We start from the raw sequence: 22,787 nt of genomic DNA, 5'->3' as shown, positions 1-22,787 counted from the left end.
AGGGAGATCTGACCATGCGTGAGGGAGAGCCTGGTTGATACGGCTGCTTTTGTGTTGAGGATAGTTAGTGGGATGTAGGCTAGGCTGTAAAATAAATGTGAAAAGTAATAGCAAGGAGTTGGGGAGCCATGGAAGGAAGAACAACAGGAAACCCTGAAGATGCAAATCAGGAAAATTGGGAAAATTGTCCTTTAACGGGATTTTGTTTTTTCTGAATGGAGACGCCAGTGATTCAAGATGAGATCTCTTAAGGCCAGAGGGGGACAACTGCAATAACTAAGATGTGAGGAGATGCTGGGTTGGTTTAATCCTGAAAGGACTTTTTTTTTTTTTTTTTTTTTTTTTTTTTGAAGGCTTCACTGATGTACTTCTGCAGGAAAGAGCTCTCTTGCCAACAGATTAATCTAGTTCTTCACATGAATAACCTGTGTGAACAGCAAAGCTGCTAGTTGGCAAGGCTTTGGTTGGGGAGGGAAGGGCTGTTCTCTGGAGCAAAGAGAGGAGAGGGTTTAAGAAGAGGTGGATGATGTCTGTTTTAAGCTGGAAATCTTCCTAGGTAAGTATCAGCTACTGGACCTTCAGAGCTGCTTTTGCTGTCCAGGAATCTTCCAACCTGCAGCACAAGGAAAAATAGTATTTTCTTGCTGTTCACAGCTTTACCAGTTCAATTGCTGCCTGCAGAATGTTAAATTAGGATAGAAACCATTTCTACTGGAGTCTGGGGACAGAGGTGGCACTAAGGCATTAGTGGCTAGGGGAGAATTTGGGCAGTTGCAAAGCAGTGGCATGTGGTCTGTCTGCATGGAGAAATGATGAAGACCCCCAAGGGAAGGCTATACGGTCTGGGTGACCTGTTCTCCAGCACCTAGGAGGAGGTAGGAGGAGAAGCTGGAAGAATTATCTTCTCTATTTTGGTAGTTGTAACTTCTATACAAAACTTAGGAGTTAAAACAGGAAATTTCCTGAATACAGCCCAGAGAAAAATACCAGCCCTATTACACCTTTCTTGGCAGACAAAGACAAAAATGCCGGTAGAAAGCATGATACCAGGGCAGAGCAAGGCAGGTATCAAGACTGCAGAATGAAAAGAAGGAGAAAAAGAGAAATCAAGGATAGTAAAGAAAAAGCGAAGAGGAGTTGGGGGCAGCAGTGGGGAAGGAGGCTGGAGAGGTAAAATAGTCCAAAAAAGAGAGCATGAGGCTTAGGTCTGGTTACATAGGGGCTGCTCCCAAATTTCTGACCTTGGGCAATCACTTGATCTATTACTTTTTACCCATCTTTCCTGTGTGTACAGAGTGCTCAGAGGTGGACAATAATGCTTATTAAGTGATTTTTTGCGTAGTACAGAGTGTAGCGAGGCCATCAGCCTGCCTCAGATTTAAGTGTTACAAAGACACAGATTGGAAGTTACTCTTAAAGACGAGGAAACGGGGAGAATGTATTCACTTGTTTGAGGATGACTCGTTCTCCCCTTGAAATTTAAAGGGTGTACATCTGGGCATGTGTGTGGTAGAAAATGTCCTTGGACACTCCCTCCATGCAATAGTTAAATGGTGAGTGAAGCTTTTGAGTTGTAACTCTGACCTTTTACAAATGTCACAGGCCTCTTTCAATGTGATAGACACAAAAAAAAAAAAAAAAAAAAAAAAATGTAATATATTCTCTCAAAGCAGAACTCGTACTTATGTTGCTGGAGTCTGTACAACTTTCTGTACAGCCTGGTATAAAGAAAACTGATATCATGCACACCGAGGTACCAACAAGTAGCAAATAACAAAAGTGAGAACAGTCTGAGAAGTGGGTGAAACAGAGAAGCTGCACGTATAGAGTCTGTAACGCTCCTCTTGTGCTCTTAAAAAACCTGGCTGATGTTTGAGTTATTTTCATGTTCGAATTGTTGGTTGTTGTAACGGCATAATGAATGAATAATTTAACTTGATACAATATTATGTTTTTAATCGTGGCTTCCTAATCCCTACATGCTCATTACAACCAGGATCTGGATCTGTCTGAATACTGCATTTGTGTTGAGGGTGAAGGGGATGATGTTTGTAACCATGCTTGGACCTTGTTTTGCTGGCTTTGGGGCAGACGCAGGCCTGCTCCAAAGAGCACACACTGTCCTCACGGAGTGTTTAAGTGTAATAAATGTACAAAGAAATGCAAACGGGGTGCTTTCTGTGTCACCCTTGTTATCTGCAGCTCTTGTACCTGGGATGTCTCACTCACTGCTTACCCAATTTCGTGGGAGGGGGGAGAGAGTTTATTAGTTGCCAAGAAAAGCAACTCAAACCAATTTAAGTGAGAACTTGGAGCAGCCAGCTGTAACCCCGGGCAGTATGTGAGGCTACTGCAGAGCAGCAGAAACAGAGCTGTGAACCAAAGCAGCGGATTAGCGAGCCCACAGTGAAAACTTGGATTTCTCCACTGGAGGTGAAGTTCTTCACTCCAAAGGCTACAAAGACTTTTTTTGATGTGGAGCACTTGTCTTTGCCACAAGCTAACCTACATTTCTATGCCAAAACAATACTCAAACCTGTCCCCTTATATTGCACCACAAATGGCATACTTGACACTTAATACCTAATTTTCCCTGATTGTCTTGGGTTGTTTTGTGCTTTTGACAGTGAACTGAAAGCCTATTTGTGACTTACAAACGCGTGTTTTATTAGAGACGGATGTGTTAGTTGGGGTTGTAGTGACTCGTTCATGCTGGCACTGTGATTTGCACTTGAACCCGATTTGTGCTCAGTATTTGAATTCAGATTCCCAGATCCAACACACAGTCTCACCAGAATACACACCTCCTTTTCAATTTTAAAAACAGACTGGTTTCTAACTTTTAGCAGAGGTAATCTTAAAGCTTTTGAGTTTGTCTCTGTAGGTAGCTGGCAGGTGCCCTTCCAGGGTTAGGGATCATTTTTTGCCAGTTTGTTCTTCCCATCATCCCCTCCAGGCTGCGTTTCTCCTGCCCTTGTTTTGCTGTGCCGGGCACGGATGCTCCTCTCCGCAGTGCTGCTGGCTGGGCTCATGCCTTGGTGCTCCAGCAGCGTGCGCCCGGGCATCCTTATCCCCGATTCATCCCGTATCCTTCTGTGCTTCCCATTTCCCTTGACTTTTCACCCTGTAACTTTTATTTCTTTTGTAATCCTAGCCTGGAATTGCCTCACAGTTTCTTTAAACCACTTTTTCTTCCTTTAAACCTAGATTTTTACAGCTATAACGTGTTTCCTTTCACCATCATCTGTAGCAATTCAGAGTACTGCCAGCTAAGCAAATACCCCAGTCCAGATGAAGGCACTTTTGCAAGCCTCGTTACCCTGCCTGGATTCCTTACCACCACAGCAACTTCTTTTTTGCTTTTTATCATACATGTATCCAGTTGTTCAAGCTGGCTTGATTTAAGTTGTTCCGCACATGACTGTTGCAGACACGCTAAGGTGCTTACGTTACAACGGAGCAGCAGCACACATTAACAGTGAAGATTTCTCTTCCCTTGGAGAGAAACTAAATAGATTGGAGAACACTGTAGTTTGAAAAGCTGGTTCAAAGCTAGAATTTGCTTGTTCTTGCTGGAGTTAGCTCACTGTAATAAAATTGTGTAAGTCTTGCAAACCCTCTGTTTTCAGAGAGAAAACCAGTGACTTTGTAAATCTGCTTTCAAAGTTAAGTCTTAAGATAATGCTTCTGCAAAAATTCCTTGCACAGAGCTTTGCAGGATGGGTGGGTTTGGTCTTGCAGTGCCAGTTCAAAACAATGCATATAATGACTGTCGCATAGGGAAGAATAAAATCTAAAGTGCCATGTAGGACCAGTCCTGCAAGCCATTGTCAGCAGAGCCAAAAAGTCTTATATTCTGACTTCTAGTCTTTGTCTTTACCTTTTTTCCCCTGCTGAGAGGATAAATATGCACCAAAAAAAAAAAAAAAAATCATCTGTTTGTTCTCTGATTTGTGGTAGTCCTGGATATCCAATTTCAGTCACGCATAGTATAGAAATACATATAGAATGGACTAGAAATAAATATAGAACTTCTAAAGAAGTCCCTTCTTTGCTTTAGATGGGCCCTGTTAGACATGAAATGTGTTTATAACTAATGACAATTTGCTGTGCGGTAGGAGCTGGTGCTTGCATGTTGCTTTATACTTGATGGGAGTGTGCTGTGCTGGGGGACGGCAAGGCTCTGCTTGTGTTTGGGATAAATGGCAAACTGAAACATGAAGAGAGAATTCTGTGTTTTACTAAATGAAAATGCCTTATGTTGAGTTTTGAATTACAAATAGCGTTTTGGATAGACTGCACATTTTGTTAAAGAACAAATGGTGGCGGTCCAAATAGTTTTGTGTAAAATTGGAGAAATGCAAGGAATGAACAAACGTGAGATGTTTCTTACCCCCGTAAGCACAGTCTGTCTGGCTCATGCCATCTCCTTTGATAAGCTCTAACCTAAAGAAAAATGTCAAAGTATATATGTATTTAAGAAGCTGCTAATGCAGTCTTTTTTGTGACCGAAAGGCTTTTCTTTCAGGGTTGTGTGTCAAGATCTTGAACACCTGAGTGTAACCAGCTGGCATTAGCCTCAGGACAAAGTCTCCTAGTCAGGATGAAAAACATTTGCTCTGTCACATCCCTTCAACTTAAAGGAGTAAAACTGTGTGGTATCCAACAGTGTCAGCCCACTCTGGTGTAATACCTTAAAGAGAATTATTCTTGCTTGGTTTTGGCTTTCTTTCTGTTTTCTTTTTTCTTTCTCAGCCTGTCTTTTAATTCCCCTTCAGCCCATGCTTTCTCCCTTGCCCATCCCTCCCCGCATCCACCCACGTGCATAGCAATCCAGAAATGCTCTGGACCCCGAACTGCTGGAGGACTGAGCCTGCAAGCCAGCAACCCTTGCAGGGAAGGGATGCTGCAGGACCGGCATGCCGAACTGGAGTTCTGCATGGAAATATCCTGTCTCCTGGTTTTGACTTATTGCCTGGGTGAAAAAGCCAAGTTCCCTTGTCCCCTGGGTTGCGGCTGCATTTCCAGTAACTTCAGCAGCTTCGAAGTTTTGGCTCTACGGTGTGGGTAAGGGTTAACGTATGAGGCTTGTGATACCATTCTCAGTGCTGGAGCTGAAAAGTTTTTGTGGAAATGTATTTATCTCATGCTCGATACAAAGTGACCTCCTTTTGGTATGTGCAGGCTGTAAATGAGAAGGTGGGTGGCTCACCCACAGCCCTGCAGGCACAGCCCAGCCGGGGAGGACGATGATGAATCTCCTTCCTTCTGCCTCGTATCCAAAAGCTAAAGGATCCAAACTGGTTATCCTTGTTATATCCTTCTGCCTTTACCCAATTTGCACGGACGTCCCTGATTGTGGCTCAGTTTTGCGGGTGAAGCGTGGGGAGGAGCACGGTTCGGTCTGCGGTCGCGATGAAGGCTCTGCAGTGCAAACACGCGCCGAGGCCGGTGACTTTGGTAGGATACGGCCCTCGGCGTACGTACGCAGCCAGCGTCATGGTGCCGTGGTGCGGTTTCATACACAGCTGCTTTTCGGGGGAATATAAGGGAAGGAACTTGAGGCTTTTGTTAGAGAAGGGGCTGCTTTCCAGCCAGCCACACGTGTGTGGTTGTGCAACTTCTGCTCCCTCCCCATGCAGCCGCAGAGGATGGGGGTGGCAGAAAACCCCTAACGCACAGAGGAGCATCGCTTACAACATTGTAGAATAAACATTATTCCTTAGGGTCTTGTTGTTCCTTCTAGACCAAAGGCCTTGCATTGGAGCCCGGGAGCAAAGAGAAGGATTTGCAGGAGGGGAAGGGCTGCATACAAAACCAACCACATAAGACCTGGCGGTGAAACGAGTGATGTAAATCTGCCGCGTGGATATCCTCAACTTCCCAGATCCTTAGCATGCAGCCAAAACCAAAAGGCAGTGTGGCTGGAAGGAGCAGGCTCTTTAGGGACCTGCTCCTGTAGTTACAGCCAAATTATCTCCCACCTACATTCAGAAAATCCACTGTGACGAAAGCTGTGTGGTGCTGGTCGTGCAGGCAGGGTGCAAGGTGCCTCGGATTGCCTGCGTTGGAGCAAACGCCGGGGTGTCTTGGCTGCCGTTACCTGTCTGGCAGATTAAAACTGGCAAATATCCATGGTTTTGGCTTGCTTTGAGAACACATGAAGAAACTCCCGTTATTGGACGTGTGGCAAGAAACGCGGCGGTGATGCTGAGTGTGGGAGCAGGGGAGGGGGCTCGTGCCGTGCCGTGCCGGCAGCCTCCCCGGGGAGGCGGTGGGAGAGCCCTCGTGGGGCTGAGACACCCCCCAGCTAGTTCAGGCTCCCTTTGGCAGGCAAGAAGTCACCACGTATAAAAGCACATGATTCTCATTACCCGCGCCTGAATGTCTGCTGGGGCTGAATTGCCTGGATCCCTGAGAGCCGCTCAGTAAGAAACAGCAAACATTTTCCCTGGGAAGGAGCAGCTGTTTATATATAGTGTGCAGTGGGTTCACGAGCGATTATTAGGAAAACATTCCTTTCTAGTCATAAAAAAAGGGCATTTTTGTTGTCTCCTTTCCTCTAAAACACACAAGTTGGAGAGTCAGGGATTTTCGTTTGCCATGACAACCAATGAAACCGCCGAGCCATGTGATTTTTTCCATCCTCCTATGATTAAATCTTTTTTCTTTTTTTTTTTTTTTTTAAAGGCCATGTTGCTAACAGAGTTGGGAAACATCAGGTATTATTTGTTTTTCTCATGTAGATTAGGCAGGATTTAATTTGCATGTTTGCTTGGGAGCTGTAGAGAGCTGGGGGATATTGATATTTCCATGATTTATGGTAAGAATGGTGTCTTAGTTCAGAATTACTGTATTGTACTGAAGTTTCTTTTGTTTTTTTCCCCCTTCTTTGAGACAGTGCTATTACTGAGGGGTCCTGGCTCCCACAGGACAAAAACCATTGTGGGACCAGTGCTGCTGAACAGTGATGAGGTTCAGAGCCTTGGAGATGTTGGTTTACACATGATACAAATGGCTTAGAGACTTTATGAGCCAATAAATCTTTTCCTGCTCTTATGCTGGAGCAAGGTTTTGCAAAGGCAGAAAGTGTGATGGATGTGACTCTTGATGCCTGGTCCATGTGAGGACTCCTGTTAGCTCCAGGTCTGAGCACTTCAAGCTAACCGAAAGCCTGGGGGTGGTGTTACTGTCAGCAAAACTTGAGTGCTAGCATTTATCCTCTCTTTTAAAAATTGCTATCTTCTGCTCAGGAATTTCCCCAGGGTGCCAAATATAGATTCAACACACACACAAAAAAAACCCAACCCCAAAACAAAACCAAAACCCCAACCCCAGGAGCTGCTCTGTTGCTAAGGAATAAAAATAAGTGGTCACAAACATGGTGCTGACGTGCCAAGATGTGTCCCCATGACCACGCAGCTGTGAGTGTGAAGGTCCCTGGCTGCCCATGTCATGTTGGTATCGGTGCCTACTGAGGACTGGCTACTGTTTGCTTTAAGTAAACAAAAGGAAAGAACTTTCTGCTTCCTAATATTAGTCCCAAAGAGGTCAAAACTTCAGCAGGCTGCTGCCAGGAGATCAGTAGTGGAAAAGGACAATCTCTGTATTTTTAGGTGGTATTATATATAACACAGCAATGTCTATATTGGAAAAGCCCCGAGAGATCATATTTGCGATGGGAACGTATTTTTGAGCAAAAGTACCATGCTTTGGGAGATCTTGGGCTATGTCATAGGGTGGTTGAACATCGACAACATCGAAAGTGTGAATATTGGTGCTGCAGAATCTGCAGTTGTTCCCTCACCTTCTCTCCAAATGCAAATCTCTATCTGCACATCTCTGCAATAATTTATTAACCTGTGTGGCTGGAGATGGGGAGTAGCTGAGCTGGAAGTAGAGGTGTGCAGAGGTGAAGACATGATTTATCTGGGCTAGAGAGCTGCTGTGACTGATGCAGTCTTTTACTGTGTGTGTGTGCATGCACATGCAATGCTTGGTTTTGTGGGGGCCTGCCTGCTTTAGTCCTCAGGGTACTACTTGCTGCATCAGCTTTAAATAATCTCAAAGACCCTGCCCCTGGAACACTGTTTTTAATTATTTTTTCAGATTTCAGGCTTTTAGGTAAGCTATTTGAGTAATGTCCTTGTAGTGTTAGGAGATGTAGAACAAAGCTTCCACTCTAAAGCTGCTTTTTTGCTTTTTGGGATTTTTTTTTTTTTGTTTGTCAAATTTAACACATGCAGTCTCCTGAATTGCAGCTGGCCTAAAGCCGAAATAAGGTTTTAACAGCAGATACCTGCCCTATATGAGTAACTGTACTTTTGTGGTGGTTAGCACAAATGAAAAGTACTGTAACCACCTGAAACTGTAAGGGGAACTGAAAACAGGCTATGTGTTAGCATGTGAGCTAAAATCAAACCAGAACATGAACACTGTTCTCTACGAAGAGACCTGTGATATCCTTATAAAAAAAATCTTACGCAGGAGCCATGATATGAAATTACCATTATAGAGATACTAGTTACAGTAAAGATACTTTTTTACAAAAATGAAATACTGGGACCAGGGCTGTAAAATCTAATTCTGCTGTCTCACCCCCAAATTTTTTTCCCAGTCCTTCCTGTAGCTGGCAGGGTGCTGGGCACAGGCATGGCTGTGCGGGCAGGGCTGGGAACCTTCCCTTTGGAAGCAGCAGGGCTTGCATCAGCTTAAACCAGCCCTGAAGCTACACCCAAGTCTCTATTATTTCCACTTTCTTCCTCCTCTGAACAATTTGTTTTCATGAAACATCTGCTTCTCTGGCAGATACTTGCAGTTAAAACTGTACCGCAGTGTTTCTTTGCAGAAATGCAAAGAATATTCCCTGTCAGCTCAGCCGCTTGCCAGACGGGTTGGCTGATCCCAGCTGAGGGGTTTCCATCAAATGAGAGCATTTTTAGAGGGGAAAACTTTTTAGAGGGGACAATGCTTGTGCTGGTGGTGCAGTTTTGTTATGAAGCAGAAGCATACTTGCTTGGATGCATGAGCATGTGTGATGTTACAGGCCAAATGCGCTTCCCATCTGGAAATAAGAGGAGGTGATGAACTGGGGAGCACTGGGGCAATTAATCAGCCTAGGACTAGCCTAGACCCATCACCCCAAACTTGATCTTTGTGGCAGAGAGGGCCCTCTGGTTTGGGATCTTAAGCTTTGGAGGGAGCAGGGAGCTGGGAGATGAGCTTCCCTGAGCTGCCCTCATCTTCTCCAGCATCTTCATCTCCCTCCCCAACGCTATTGTGTTGCTTCTGCCATCTTAACAGGAGCCTGTAACGCTTTAACTCTGTTTTATTCCTCTGTCACTTCATGTTCAAAAAAGCTATAATTCTGGGGGGAGAAACTTCCTTTAAAATGCGTAAGAGAGGCAGAAGTCCTTCCTAAATACCAATGTGGTGTTGCAAATTGCCTCCTTTCGTATTGTGGTGGCACAGGGGTGTGATGCACAGCTCCCATGTGGCTGGCTGATGTTGTACCTGTGGTTGTGATAAGGGAGCCTCCAGCTGAAACACAGGATCACTTCTTTATTTCCTCATGTAAGTTGAAAAAAAAACCCCAAAAAACCTTTTCTCTTAGCAATCCTACTTTCTAGTAGCAGGCTGTGCTCTTGAATTAGAGGACATGCCTGAAAGTTTTGCCTGGTGATGTCAGCCTCCCTCTTGAGTCACCAGGATGCTGCTGCCCCACAGAATCCAGATGCAAATGACTGACTGAAGGTGCGTTACCTGCAGTGTGTGATTAATTGCCCTAATAATTCTGTGTTCCTTCCTGGAGAAGGCTTCTTCAAGTAATTGTCTTGGAAGGCTTCTTCACTGCACTTCAGGCTGCAACATAAAATGTATGAGAGGTGCTAGTTAGGGGTCAAGATTCTCTCACTAAAACTTTATCAGTCCTAATGCTTCAGAGAAACGTGATTTTTTTTTTCTCCTTTTTTTTTTTTTTTTTACAGCTTCTATAGTGCAGGTACAGTTCTTACGGCGGTAGTGTCTTGGCTTTTACAGTTTTGGCTTTGATTCTTTGTATTTTAACAGAGCCAGCACAAGTGCACATAGCTGTAGCAGGAGAGTGTGCACCTCCTCTTTGGAGGTCTGGTGATACGGGACACAGACTGAATCTGGTACGGAGGAATGATAGGTACCACGTCTGCTCCTCAGAAGGTGTAACTGTCTGAATATTAGTAAGATCAACTCAATGGATGATGAAATATGTTGTCAAGAACAGTGTGCAAGATAGGGGGTTGGTTTTGTTGGTTTGGGTTTTTTTTGTTGTTTTCGTTTTACAGTGAGGTGGTGAGGCACTGGCACAGGTTTCCCAGAGAAGCTGTGGCTGCCCCATCCCTGGCAGTGTTCAAGGCCAGGTTGGATGGGGCTCTGAGCAACCTGGTCTAGTGGAAGGTGTCCCTGCCCAGGGCAGGGGGGTTGAACTAGATGGTCTTTAAAAGGCCTCTTCCAACCCAAACCATTCTAGGATTTTTATCTTGCTTATTACCTCTTCCCTTTACTGCTGGTATTGCTAATTTATCATTATGTTTTGGGAAAGGTACCTTTTAAGTCTGATATATCTGTCCCAAGCCACAGAGCCGAGAGCCAACTTTTTTGGGGTTGGTTTTTGTTTTGTGGATCCTGTTGTCCATTGTCCTAGTTTCAGCTGGGATAGAGTTAACTGTCTTCCTAGTAGCTGGTACGGTGCTATGGTTTCAGTTCAGTATGAGAAGAATGTTGATAACACTGATGTTTTCAGTTGTTGCTAGTAGTGTTTAGACTAATGTCAAGGATTTTTCAGCTTCTCATGCCCAGCCAGTGAGAAAGCTGGAGGGGCACAAGAAGTTGGCACAGGACACAGCCAGGGCACCTGACCCAAACTGGCCAACGGGGTATTCCATACCATGGGACGTCCCATCCAGTATAGGAACTGGGAAGGGGGGTGGCGGGGAATCGCCACTGGGGGACTTGCTGGGTGCTGGTCGGCGGGTGGTGAGCAATTGCACTGCGCATCATTTGTACATTCCAATCCTTTCATTATTGCTGTTGTCATTTTATTAGTGTTATCATTATTAGTTTCTTCTTTTCTGTTCTATTAAACTGTTCTTATCTCAACCCGTGGGTTTTGCTTCTTTTTCCCGATTTTCTCCCCCATCCCACTGGGTGGGGGGGCAGTGAGTGAGCGGCTGCGTGGTGCTTAGTTGCTGGCTGGGGTTAAACCACGACATCCATTCTGAACAAACAGCAACCTTTCATCTTAATATAGCAGTTAGTTTTTAGCTTTTTGCTTGCTACTGCAGGACGCTGTTGGGGTGGCCCAGCCTGGCCTCACCAGTGGGGTGGGATGACACAGCACGGCACGGTACAGGAGCATCACGCGTGGTGCCGTGGACCCCGCAGCCCAAGCCACAGGGTACCGCGCACAGCCCTCTGGACACTGATCTCAGCCATGTGAAAGTCAGATTAGACGAGGCTTAATTACTTGTTACTTCTACTAGGTTTGATGGAGAAGTGATGTAAATCCCAGTAAATCACAAGCTAACTTGAGCAGAAATCAAGAGGTGGAAATACCTGCTTATTTTTTTAATTAAAAAGCATTCTTGCAAACCAAAGCCGCCTTAGCAAAAATTTTTAGTTTGTTCATAGCACAGTCTCTGGCACAATCAAAACAAGATGGTCAACAGCAGTAAGACATGTCATTGTAGTTAAAACTCAAGAAAATTTTCTTGGACATGCTTTTACAACCCAAACTATCTAGTGTACGTATTCACATTTTACCATACATCTATGGGACTTATGTCATTGGGTAATGACATACTTACCCTTATGATACTTCTGTATTTGCAACCTCATTTGAGTCACAATGTTCTCGTAAATATTTTATTGAAATCCTTTAGTTGTGATAGCTTTTCTCGTATCTTGTCAAAAACATTGGTGTCAAACTGTCTAATCTTGCAAGTGTTTCATCAGATCTCTCTCACCCAGTGTCAAAACATCTCCACGTATGACCGTGATGCCACTCAAACCCATGCCAGCCCGGCAAACTTAATGCATCAGAAGATTTCTTTGCCTTTTACCTGGTTGACATGCACATACCTCTCTTCTGCACCAAGGGCGAATCATTCCTCCTCCAGCTTTGCCTCCCTGCTGGTAGGGCTGCTGTCCCCAAAACCCTTGCCCAGCTCATGGGACACACCTGAGGTTCAGCCTGATCCTGCACCCTGTTTCTAAAGGCAGAGTAATTCTCACCTAAGGTGCTGATGGGTTTCCTCATTTCAGTGGGTCATGTCTTGGTGTGGGAGCTTTATTTCCCATTGTAGAGAGCTGGGCTTAGGAAGCTTTCCTGGCTTTTCCATGCAAGGCATGTTCTAGTTAATGCTTGGCTGTAGTTTTAAGAAAATAATTCTGTATTATTTTTTTTTTCCTTTGGGAAGAGGTTGTTGTTTTTGAGTGGCTAAAACAGCATTTTTGGCTGGATTTCTGGCAATGCAGTTTTCTATGCTTGGAAGTCAGCCTGCCTGCTGTGCTGGCTGAGTATTTAACTGCTTCCATGCAAAAATGTGTTGCTGCAGAGCGTTCAGCTTGGTGGTTGCATGATTTGCTAAAACGTGGCCAAAACCAAGAGTGTTGTTTTGAGCACGCAGTATTGGGCCTCCATGTCCAGGCATGTCTTAAAAGATGTTTATAAAAGCATACGTTAAGGTTGCACTGACGTTTTTGCAGTCAGAACACAGATTCTGCCAGTAAATGGAGTGCAGCACTGTTCTCATGCTGGGAAACAGTTTTCCAAAGATGGTGCATATCCTGGGCGAGCTGCTGCTGGTGTGTGGTTTCATCAGCCACTATTGTGGCATTGTGGATGTGCATGTCAGCTTTTTTTTTTTTTTTTTCAATCCTAAAGAAATTAATTTTCTATTTGTTATTTTGCAAGTACTGTGTATGTATCTCATTTTTGCTAAGTAACACAGAAATCAATTAGTTCATTTATCTGTGTGAGGAGAATCATCATTGATTAACAGTTCAATCCTCAGATATATTTGATGGAATATAACTTGCTGTCTGCATGTGATATTTTGCACTTCCATGGCCGTTCCCAACACTGAAGCGCGTTACGAATGTTACCAAGTCTCCCCTCTCTCCAGGAGGTGGGAAAGTTAAATGAGGACGCTGGACTGCAGCAGCTGTGACTTGCCTGGTCTCTCCTGAAGAGCCTTTGGTGGCACCGAGACCCTCAAGTCTGTGTCCAACCCAAACACCACCCATCCTTCCACCACCCAACAGAAAATGATTAACGATGTGTGTTAATGCTGCTCTTAACACCAGTACTGGCAAAGGCCCCCAGAAGACTTCAGCCAGAGGTAGACAGCATGGACACAAAGCCTTTTCACCATCAGGGGATGCCAGGAACATGTGAAAATCCAAAGATTGCTCCTGAATGCGAGATCTGTAACCTCCACCATTAAGCAAAGCAGGGAGATGAAGAGAGCAGTCTGCAGTCAGTTATCTCTGGAAGTGAGGAGAGCTCGTGTCCAGCCACGGGCTGTGGCAAGGCTGGACCTTCTCGTGTTGAGCGTGGGCATCACAGCTGAGCATCCTGCTTTCCTGAGCTCCTTCTGCCCAGTAAAGCAGAGCTCCTGCTCCAGGCTCTTCTTTGGGATGATACTGGTGCTGGATTTACCTGCTGGTTTTATGGTGAAGCGTCTGTAATCACTGGTCAGTGGGTTCCTCCGTAGCACTTGCACAAGCTCCTGAAGGCCAACTAACGTATGAGCCATGACCTGATCAAAGTAGTCCAAATTTTCCCTGATGGCAAAAGAGGTAAGGGGAAGGGCTGTGTGCTCAGTGCGGTCGTTGATGCAAACCCCCTCAGCTTTAGCTTTTCTGTTGTTTATAGAAATATATCTGCAAGATAAAACATAGCTGTGGTACATGAGAACTTGTACCTACTCAGCTCGCTTGATTTCTGTAAGAGAAATGTCCTGAGCAAAGGGTTGAGGAGCAGGAATCTCTCCAAATAGGGTAGGGCTGAGGTTTTCATAATATACTGCTTTTTCCAGCTGGAAAGTTTGGATGCAGTTTGCTCTTTTTTTTTCAAATGTGTCTAGACTTTTGAATGACTGGCGGCTGGTCAGCCAATGAATGCTGATGGCGCTGTCGTGCACGGGGAAGCCCCACGCCTCCCTGCACTGCGTACGTAGTTTCTTGATGCCTCCTGGGAGTGTTGGATGGACTTTTTTAGCCTGAATTTATCAGTGGTAGTGTCAGCACATGGCAAGCGCAATGCACCATGGAAGGTGTGTGCACTATTTGGAGGTGATGCATGTGAGGATAAAAGCTGCTGTGTTTCTGCCTGGGAAATCTCACTTGGAGGCATAGTGCTTCTGCACTCCGGACTGACCTTCCTATGAGGGACCATCCTTGATGAAGAGGCATGTTTAGGATTGCCAGTGCACAGGCAACTGGATATTGCTCGCCTGGAATGGCAAGTGTGATGGGAGAAGATGGGAAATGCCGGGCTTTGCAACCCCAGGTGCCTGCAATAAATCTTTCTCCCCTGAATTTGGGAAGGACATCCCTGGAGTTTTAATGTCGCACCAAGCTGAAAGCGTGGATCCCATGTGCTTGTGGCTTTGCCACCAGCAGCAGAGGCATGGGTGATCCAGGCTTTTGTGGGGATGAAGTCTTTTCATTTTTCCAGGGAGATTAAACCTTGTAGAGAGGAGGAGTGAGGACGGTGGGCAAGGGAGCAGAAGGAAGTCCAGGCTGCTTGTGTGCAGAGGGGCATGAGCTGGGCTCGTGCTTGCCGAGTGCAGGAGCCCGCTTGGGTTGGCAGGTGCTTTGGAAATGAAAATATTTTATCCTGAGTTACGTAATGCAGCAGCATGTCCAGACCCAAGTTCCCTGCAATTTTCTGGCCCGCAAGGAATAATTTTCTGCTTGAAATATTAGCCTTAGCTTTGAATTTCCTGGCTCATATGGTATGTGCAATCAATGTAATATCTGTATGCATAACTGCTGCTGTTTGAACTCGAGATGTTTAGGTAAATTTATTTTTGTTTATAGCTGTTGGATGATGAAGAACAGAAAATACTTGTTCATTAAGAACTGTATAAATACATCAAAACCCACCCTAACTTACTGGTTAACTCCAGCAGGTGGAAGAGGCTGCAGACCCTTCTCTGTGTCTAATTGAAGCAGTAGGTTGTAAATGAGGATTTGAGGTGGGATAGAGCTGAGGTGCAAATTATCAATGTTTCTGGCTTAATATAATTTCAGTCTTTATCCTTAAATGTGGAGAAGCCTTTGCAGCTGTGGATAGTTGGTTTTTTTTGGTTTGTTTTTTTGGGGGTTTTGTTTTTTTGGTTTTTTTTTGGTTTGTTTGTTTTTTTTTTTTTTTTTTTACCCAGCACTTTGCTGGGTTAAAAAACTGGCTGGATGGCCAGGCCCAAAGAGTGGTGGTGAATGGAGTTAAATCCAGTTGGTGGCCAGTCACAAGTGGTGTTCCCCAGGGCTCAGCATTGGGGCCAGTTCTGTTTAATATCTTCATCAATGATCCGGCCGAGGGAATTGAGCGCACCCTCAGTAAGTTTGCAGATGACACCAAGTTGGGCGGGAGTGTTGATCTGCTCAAGGGCAGGAAGGCTCTACAGAGGGATGTGGACAGGCTGGATCGATGGACCGAGGCCAATTGTGTGAGGTTCAACAAGGCTCAGTGCCGGGTCCTGCACTTGGGTCACAACAACCCCGTGCAGCGCTACAGGCTTGGGGAAGAGTGGCTGGAAAGCTGCCTGGTGGAAAAGGCAACAACACCTGGGGGTGTTGGTCAACAGCCGGCTGAATATGAGCCAGTGGTGTGCCCAGGTGGCCAAGAAGGCCAGTAGCATCCTTGCTTGTATCAGAAATAGCGTGGCCAGCAGGAGCAGGGCAGTGATCGTCCCCCTGTACTGGGCACTGGTGAGGCCGCACCTCGAGTACTGTGTTCAGGTTTGGGCCCCTCACTACAAGAAAGACATTGAGGGGCTGGAGCGTGTCCAGAGAAGGGCAGCGAAGCTGGTGAAGGGTCTGGAGCACAAGTCTTATGAGGAGCGGCTGAGGGAACTGGGGTTGTTCAGCCTGGAGAAAAGGAGGCTGAGGGGAGACCTTATCGCTCTCTACAACTGCCTGAAAGGAGGGTGTAGCCAGGTGGGGGTCGGTCTCTTCTCCCAAGTAACAAGTGATAGGACAAGAGGAAACAGCCTCAAGTTGCACCAGGGGAGGTTTAGATTGGATATTAGGAAAAATTTCTTCCCCAGAAGAGTTGTCAGGCATTGGAACAGGCTGCCCAGGGAAGTGGTTGAGTCACCATCCCTGGAGGTATTGAAAAGACGATGTAGACATGGTGCTGAGGGACATGGTTTAGTGCTGGCTGTGGCAGTGCTAGGTTAATGGTTGGACTCAATGATCTTAAAGGTCTTTTCCAACCTAAATGATTCTATGATTCTATAGCCATGCATGGGTCTGCATCACCTGGCTGTGCTAAGCCTGCTCTGATTTGACCTGCTCTGATTTGACGACAGTGGCCCTGTAACTATGGCTTGTAAGCAGGACATGCCCGTGAAGCCTGATGCTTCTTCAGGCTACAGGAGATGAAAACCCATGAGTGAGACTGGTGGGGAGAGAAGGTGATGGTATGATATGCCACACGCTCTCTGCTCCCCTTGTCACTTGGCCCTGCAGAGACGTGAGCTCCTGCTCCATGATTCCTCCGCCTGTAACTGAGGTCTGAGATACCACGGAGGTTTAGAAACAACAGGTTATTTCTGTTTTGTTCTTCTAAAATGAAGGCATCAAAACATTCTTTTAGACATGAAAGGTTTTTTACTTCAGATGAAGGCTGTCCATCGTGTTTGCTGAGCACGCTTTATCTTGTGATCTTCAGGGAGGGTAAGAGACAGGCAGAGGTTGGCACACCTTGCGGTTGACTGAGAAAGGCTTGCTCTTTTGAAGTATCCCACTCCACTTTTGGCTCCAGGAACCAAAACGATTGGGGCAAAGTCATCACCATAGAGCCTGCTCTGATCATGCCTAGAGGTAGAAATTCTTCCTCGACAAAACAAATCGAGTGAAGTGCCAGAGATTTCTTTATCAGCTAAAAACCTCACTCATACTTGCTGGTTGTTTTGTGTGAAGACTCATGCTGGTGTAAAAGCTGATGAGGGACAGGCAGAATAGTGGTTTCATCCATTTCAAGGAGAACTTAGCCACTACAAAGTCATTCATGTCTACCAGGTAGTATTTGAGCCTTTGTATTGTGTTTCTGCCACTTAGTTGGTACCCAAAGAGGCTGAGCACAGCATGGTCAGAGCAGGTCAGAGATGAAGAGGAACCTTCTGTGCCCATCCAAACTAATGGGTGAAAAAACACTGCAAAAAGATAAAATAATTGGTTCAGATGATGATAAACACTGTCAAGTAAAACAAAGTGGATCAGGGAGAGCTAAGGGGTGAATGGAGCAAATGCAGGGAGAGGGCATCATGTAAGGGAATAAACTTAAAACATACCTGGATATCTTATTCCCTGAAGCATGTGTTTACTGTGGATAAACTCCTTGCCTTGTGGTGAACAGGAGAAGCAGGTGGGAGTAGTTTTTCTCCTCCATCATCACTCTCCAGGTGGTCATCCCACTTTGATTTACCCCTCCCTGCCCCTTGTTCCTGCCCACGGTGACCGTGCGTGGGGCTGTGGATGGAGTGGAGCAGAGCAGCGACACAAACAAAATAAACCCCTGCAAAACTGCTCCCCTGCGAGGCTGGTGGGACCAGCCCAGGGGGTTCATGAGCCACAGGGGCTGGTTGGGATGCGAGCTGTAAAAACTGTCTCTGGGAAAAATGGCTGCGAAACCCAATTTTCTGCCCTGCTACCAGCCTCAGGCTCTGCTCTTGCTTCATCTCATGACAGGGCATGTCTCTGTGCTGTAGCCAGCCCTGTTTGTGGTTTAAATAAACATGGTGAGGGGTGGCTGGGGCATGGGCAGACATCCCATCCCTTGCCCTTGCTGCAGGGTCTTGTCTCAGCCAAAGGGTGGGACAGGCAGCTGTGGCCCTAACGCTTTAAACCACGGCAGGGATGCAAGGCAGAGCCCTGTGCCTGCAAACACAAGAAAACGGGGGGAAAAAAAAAAACCAACCCCAAACACAAAAAACCCCCAAGAAAACAAAAACAAACAAAAAAGTTGCATACTGCACTATTATTTTTTTTTTAGCATATAATTCAAAGTGTGCTGTATTGCTGCAATGCACATTCCCCAGCCGTGGCGAGCCGGGCAGAGGTTGAGACACATCTTCCCTGAGGAGAGGGAGGGATGCGTGAGCCTGAGTCAGCAGCAAAGGTCACTTGGCTGAAAGGCTCGGCTCGCAGGAGAAGATTTCGTAAGGGTGACTGATGCAACGTTTCTGTGGTCAGCGCTGACGGCGTGGTAGGTTAGCGTGTGTGCACATCAGAGGGAGAAACACCAGTTTGGGCGAACAGGGGTGACAGGGCAGCGAGGGTCAACCTCACCCGCCCACTCCACTTCCCAAATCACTTCTCTCTCTTCCTTGCTGCTTCCTTTACTTTCTCCCCTCCTGTGCTCCCACTTTTTGTGCGTCTTCAGTTCTGGCATTTAATCTCATCGTTGCGTTGTTTTATGGCCTTGGCTCATCTTCCAGTTGCTGTTTGGGGTCATTATCACATATGATTAGTCCTGGAGCCTAATGAAGGGGATCAGACATAACTCTAGGGTATGTCTGAGCCATTTAGTGTTTCTGAGCTCAAAGATCTGCAGAGGAAGTTTATTTTTAAGCTTCCTGAGAAGATAAATTTGAATGTTGGATTGTTTAGGAGACAAGTAATAGAACTGAAATCCCTCCAGGGGGGAGCAGTGTCCTCTGGGATTTGAAGCATCCCAGGGATAATTATCCAGTGCTGAGTAAGTCTCGTTTAGTCTTGAAATAGCTTTTAGTGGATGATCACATTTTTCTTCACGTTGGCTAGTGTGAAAGCTTGAAACCATATATTAACATTTAGCCTTCATTGTAAGAGCACTGTCAACATGTTCTTAATACTGTTGTCGTTATCCAGTCCCACTCTGGGAAAGCCAGGCACGGAGATACGAAACGATTACACAATATAACAACCCCCAGAAAATAAAAAAGGGCATTTTTTGAGGCTGCTCTTTAAGGTCCCACTCTTTCACTGTATTAAAAGATAGGAGAGAGCCGCAAGGTCTTGCGTGCCGGAGCAAGGTGAGGTTAGAGCATCCTCAGGACAGCTCCAGCTGCTGCTCTTTGGCACTTTGCAGGGGACCGTAGCTCCAGCTCAGCAAAGCAGAAGCAGGGCAAGTGCTGTGCTGCATCACTGGCCCAGGCTAAGTGACATATCAGTGTGTAGTGACTCAGCTGTGTCCCTGCTAACCATCTGCTGATGTGATGCAGATCATTAGTCACTAATTGGTGTGGTTACCCTTTTTTTAGGCTGCTGGAAAGGCCAAGGTTCACAGACATGAAGCAGCTGACTCAGTCTTCCACCTTGTTTGACTTCAGGTCCACCAGGCTCTTGGTGGTGCTTGGAGAGCTGTTTCTGTGCACCCTGCCAGGCAGACCCAGACGGTCTCAGTTTTATCTTGTACTCTCTGGCTGTTTGACCATAAGCCTATCACAGCTGTATGGCAGGACTGGGGTCTGTAGCTGGGGCCTTCTGGTGTGTGGCAATGCACCCTCCCAAGGAAGGACCTTTGGAGGCAGCAGGAGAGGGCACTCTGCCTTTGGGTTGAGCATGAGAAGCTTGTTTCACCTGTGCTGCATTTGCTCCCTTTATCAGCACTGTAAAAACCCTCTGAGCAATCTGGGGCTTTACTGAGGATAGCAATTTCATAATACTGGTTTTTTTTTTTTCCTCGCCCATCTCCTATGCTTCCCATCTTTGCTTTGTCTCCTCGTCCAGTGCCGAATCTGTACGTACTGGTGGGTTAGGTACTGATGCTTAGGTATCGCCTTACCCGGTATCTCAACTGACGGCTTGTAAATCTGTCTCTTTACTGATGTCTTTCATGCCATTACTCCGGACCAGTCATGAGGACAGGTCTTTGATGCCATGTATAATATGTGGATCCTCCTGGATAAAGCTGGGTTTGGACACTGCCCTTCTGCTCCCTTGTCTGTGGGTTATTCTGTCTGCCTAAAATCTCCAACTGAGTCTCTTCTGGCTGTGGTTGCTTTTCTCAAAGGTTACAGACCCCTTCTTTGGTCATGGTGTTGGCGGCACCCTTGGGTGCGCTGGAGATGGAGGTGTGGATACTCATCCCTCATGCCTTGCTCAGTTGCAGCAAACTCTACATTTATTTGTTTGGTCCTTCCCATACTTCGAGTGACTTAAGCCCTGTAGGTCTACCCCTGTGTAGGCGACCCTGCCCATCTCCTGTGACATTGCTGAAACATCAGTCTCTGCATCCTGCCAAGGAGATTGGACTTGGTGGGGGTGATGTGTGCTGGGTACCCCCCAGGCTCCTCTCTGTTCACTTTCCATTTGAGCTGTACGCCAGGCAAGCTATCCTCACAAAACTAAAGAAAATGATTGTAGTAGTAGCAGTATTCCTAATAGCATCTATTATTTCTTCTTTTAAAAAAACTTTTCTTAATGTACTTCAGCCAAGCTATTACCCCACTCCCCAGTACTATTTTAGCAAATGAGCTCTTTCTGTCTTTAAGGCAAACGCTGCTGCTTTTATTTTAAAATATTTTAATTTCCCCATCTGTTCTGCCCTCATGTGTGCCCCAGCCCTGGTCTGTGGGTACCTGGTGCCCACCTGGAGGAGCTCATGGGGGGTTTCTGGGTATTGCTGTAACAGAAATAAATCATGCGATCCCCTCGGACAGTGTGGCAAAGTCTACTCTGTCCTTTGGAGCTGATGTAGTTAAAATCAAAACAAACATTTGGGGACATCTAGGAAATGGTGGCTTGGGTTTGTGGAGCATTGCTTGAAAGCTGAAAATCAGTGTCTGTAATTCGTGGGCAGCCAAAATGTGGCTGAGGTTTCGCAGCAGCTGATGTTGGACTACGTGGATGCTCCGGCTTGGAGCGGGGAGGGCTCTTCTCCCTTATCTGAGGAGCCACACACGTGCCAGGAGACCTTTGTTCTGAATATCTGGAGGAATAAAGTTCAGCAGGAATAAAAGGGCATTTCCCCACCGCCTTGGTTCACACTGTGTTGTACTCTCTGTCTCTCTTGCAGCTGCGTAAATGAGTATGGAAGATTATGATTTCCTCTTCAAAATTGTTTTAATTGGCAACGCCGGTGTGGGGAAGACCTGCTTAGTCCGTCGCTTCACTCAGGTAAGGTTGGCCGCCTCTTGGACACGGGACCTCGGGGTGGGGACAGCACTGGGACGGGAGCACGGAGCCTGTGGCCGTGCACCGAGGGCTCTGCCAGCATCGCAGCTCCAAAGCGTTTTGTTGTCCGCGCTCTTGGTGCTTGCATCACCTATAGTGACATACTGGCACAAGCAGCACATCTGTATCTAATGCTCTCCTTGGTGCTGTTGGGGATCTTGTGTTGGAGAAAGCTTATCCCTCTCTGAAGATGGAAAGTCCCCTCTGAAAACCGCTGGGACAACTCCTCCTGATTTGGAGGTACTCTGGACCGATTATAAGGACCGGCACGTCTCCTGGTGCGCTCCTATGTGCCTTCTCCTCCTCATCCCTTGCTGCACAAAGCTCTCCCTGTTATTTGTCATTAGTAGATAATTAAATAATCTGGGTCCTGGACTGTCAGTCCAGTGTCTTCTGTTAAACACAAGTCCTTTTTTTGTGGCAGAATAACAGGGGAAGGACCACGCTTCTGTGATCCAGGGCAAGAGGTTATGCATGATGCACTATAAAATATAAGTTGTGGGGGTTTTGTTGCACTCTCCTCTAGGAATTGTCAGTAATTTTCCCCCTCATTCTTAATTTTGGTTTTAAAGCCGTGGTGATGTTAAACACTCCCCAACTGCATGTGACAAGCGGTGGCAATAGAGCCAGTCAACCCCAAAGGGTTAACCACAAAAATCTGCGGCTACTTCTGCTGCTTGTGCTTTGGCAGTGCAGCTGCTGTAGGGGATGGATGTGGCCCAAAATCAGCATGACTTTGTAGACCTAGGCCAAAATCAAAAATCTCTGTTTATTTTCTTTTTTGGTTTGCTGTTGCTCCTTTCTGATGGTGCTGCAATCACATAACCACCAGCATCGTGCCGGCCCTTGCCTTTGCTGTGGCACCAGTAGTGGCTGGCTCCGTGCTTTGCTCCCAAAATGCTGTGCAGGGATGTGACCCCGGTGTTGGGAGCTGCCAGAAATGCCTTTCCATGCCGTGGCATGTGGTGGAGGGGAGAGGGAAGGCGTGAGGCTGCAGGAGCAAAGGCCTCTCATCCCACGTAGGCATTCGCACCTCTTTCAAGGCATTGGGAAGGAGGATGGAGGGTCCTCATTTACCCTTCCCCTGCCTCTTCCAACTGCACAGAAGTGTAAGGGCTTTTCCCCTTTTCCCCTTGTATGCGTCCTCCTTTTCTTCTCCTGTTTTCCTACCTCTGAAGTCAATGACTTGCCACATGACTAGAGACAAGTAGGCAGGGAAAACACTGTGGGGTTGAGTTACGGTAATCTTTGTGCAGGGGAAATGTCACATTTTAATTTCTAAATGTGATGGAAGTAAGCGTCCAGGGAAGGGGACAAGGGAGGAATAGTTTTGAGGATGGAAAAGGGTGAGGATCGGCACCCAG

General features: G+C 46.3%; 1 protein-coding gene across 1 annotated transcript in view; it reads left to right on the top strand.

The window, feature by feature from the left end:
• The window catches only part of RAB30 (RAB30, member RAS oncogene family), a 52,783-nt gene that overhangs the window by 14,115 nt on the left and 15,881 nt on the right, over positions 1-22,787 (top strand). Inside the window, exon 2 of the mRNA XM_030042683.2 lies at positions 21,266-21,366. Within this exon, the coding sequence (XP_029898543.1) occupies positions 21,274-21,366 (93 nt within the window). The 5' untranslated portion in view covers positions 21,266-21,273. The remainder of the gene's footprint in view (positions 1-21,265; positions 21,367-22,787) is intronic.

The sequence above is a fragment of the Aquila chrysaetos genome, chromosome 19 (assembly GCF_900496995.4).
Source record: "Aquila chrysaetos chrysaetos chromosome 19, bAquChr1.4, whole genome shotgun sequence".
Lineage (NCBI taxonomy): Eukaryota > Metazoa > Chordata > Aves > Accipitriformes > Accipitridae > Aquila > Aquila chrysaetos.
The sequence above is the reverse complement of the archived record's forward strand: the minus strand, read 5'-3'. Positions and strand labels throughout refer to the sequence as shown.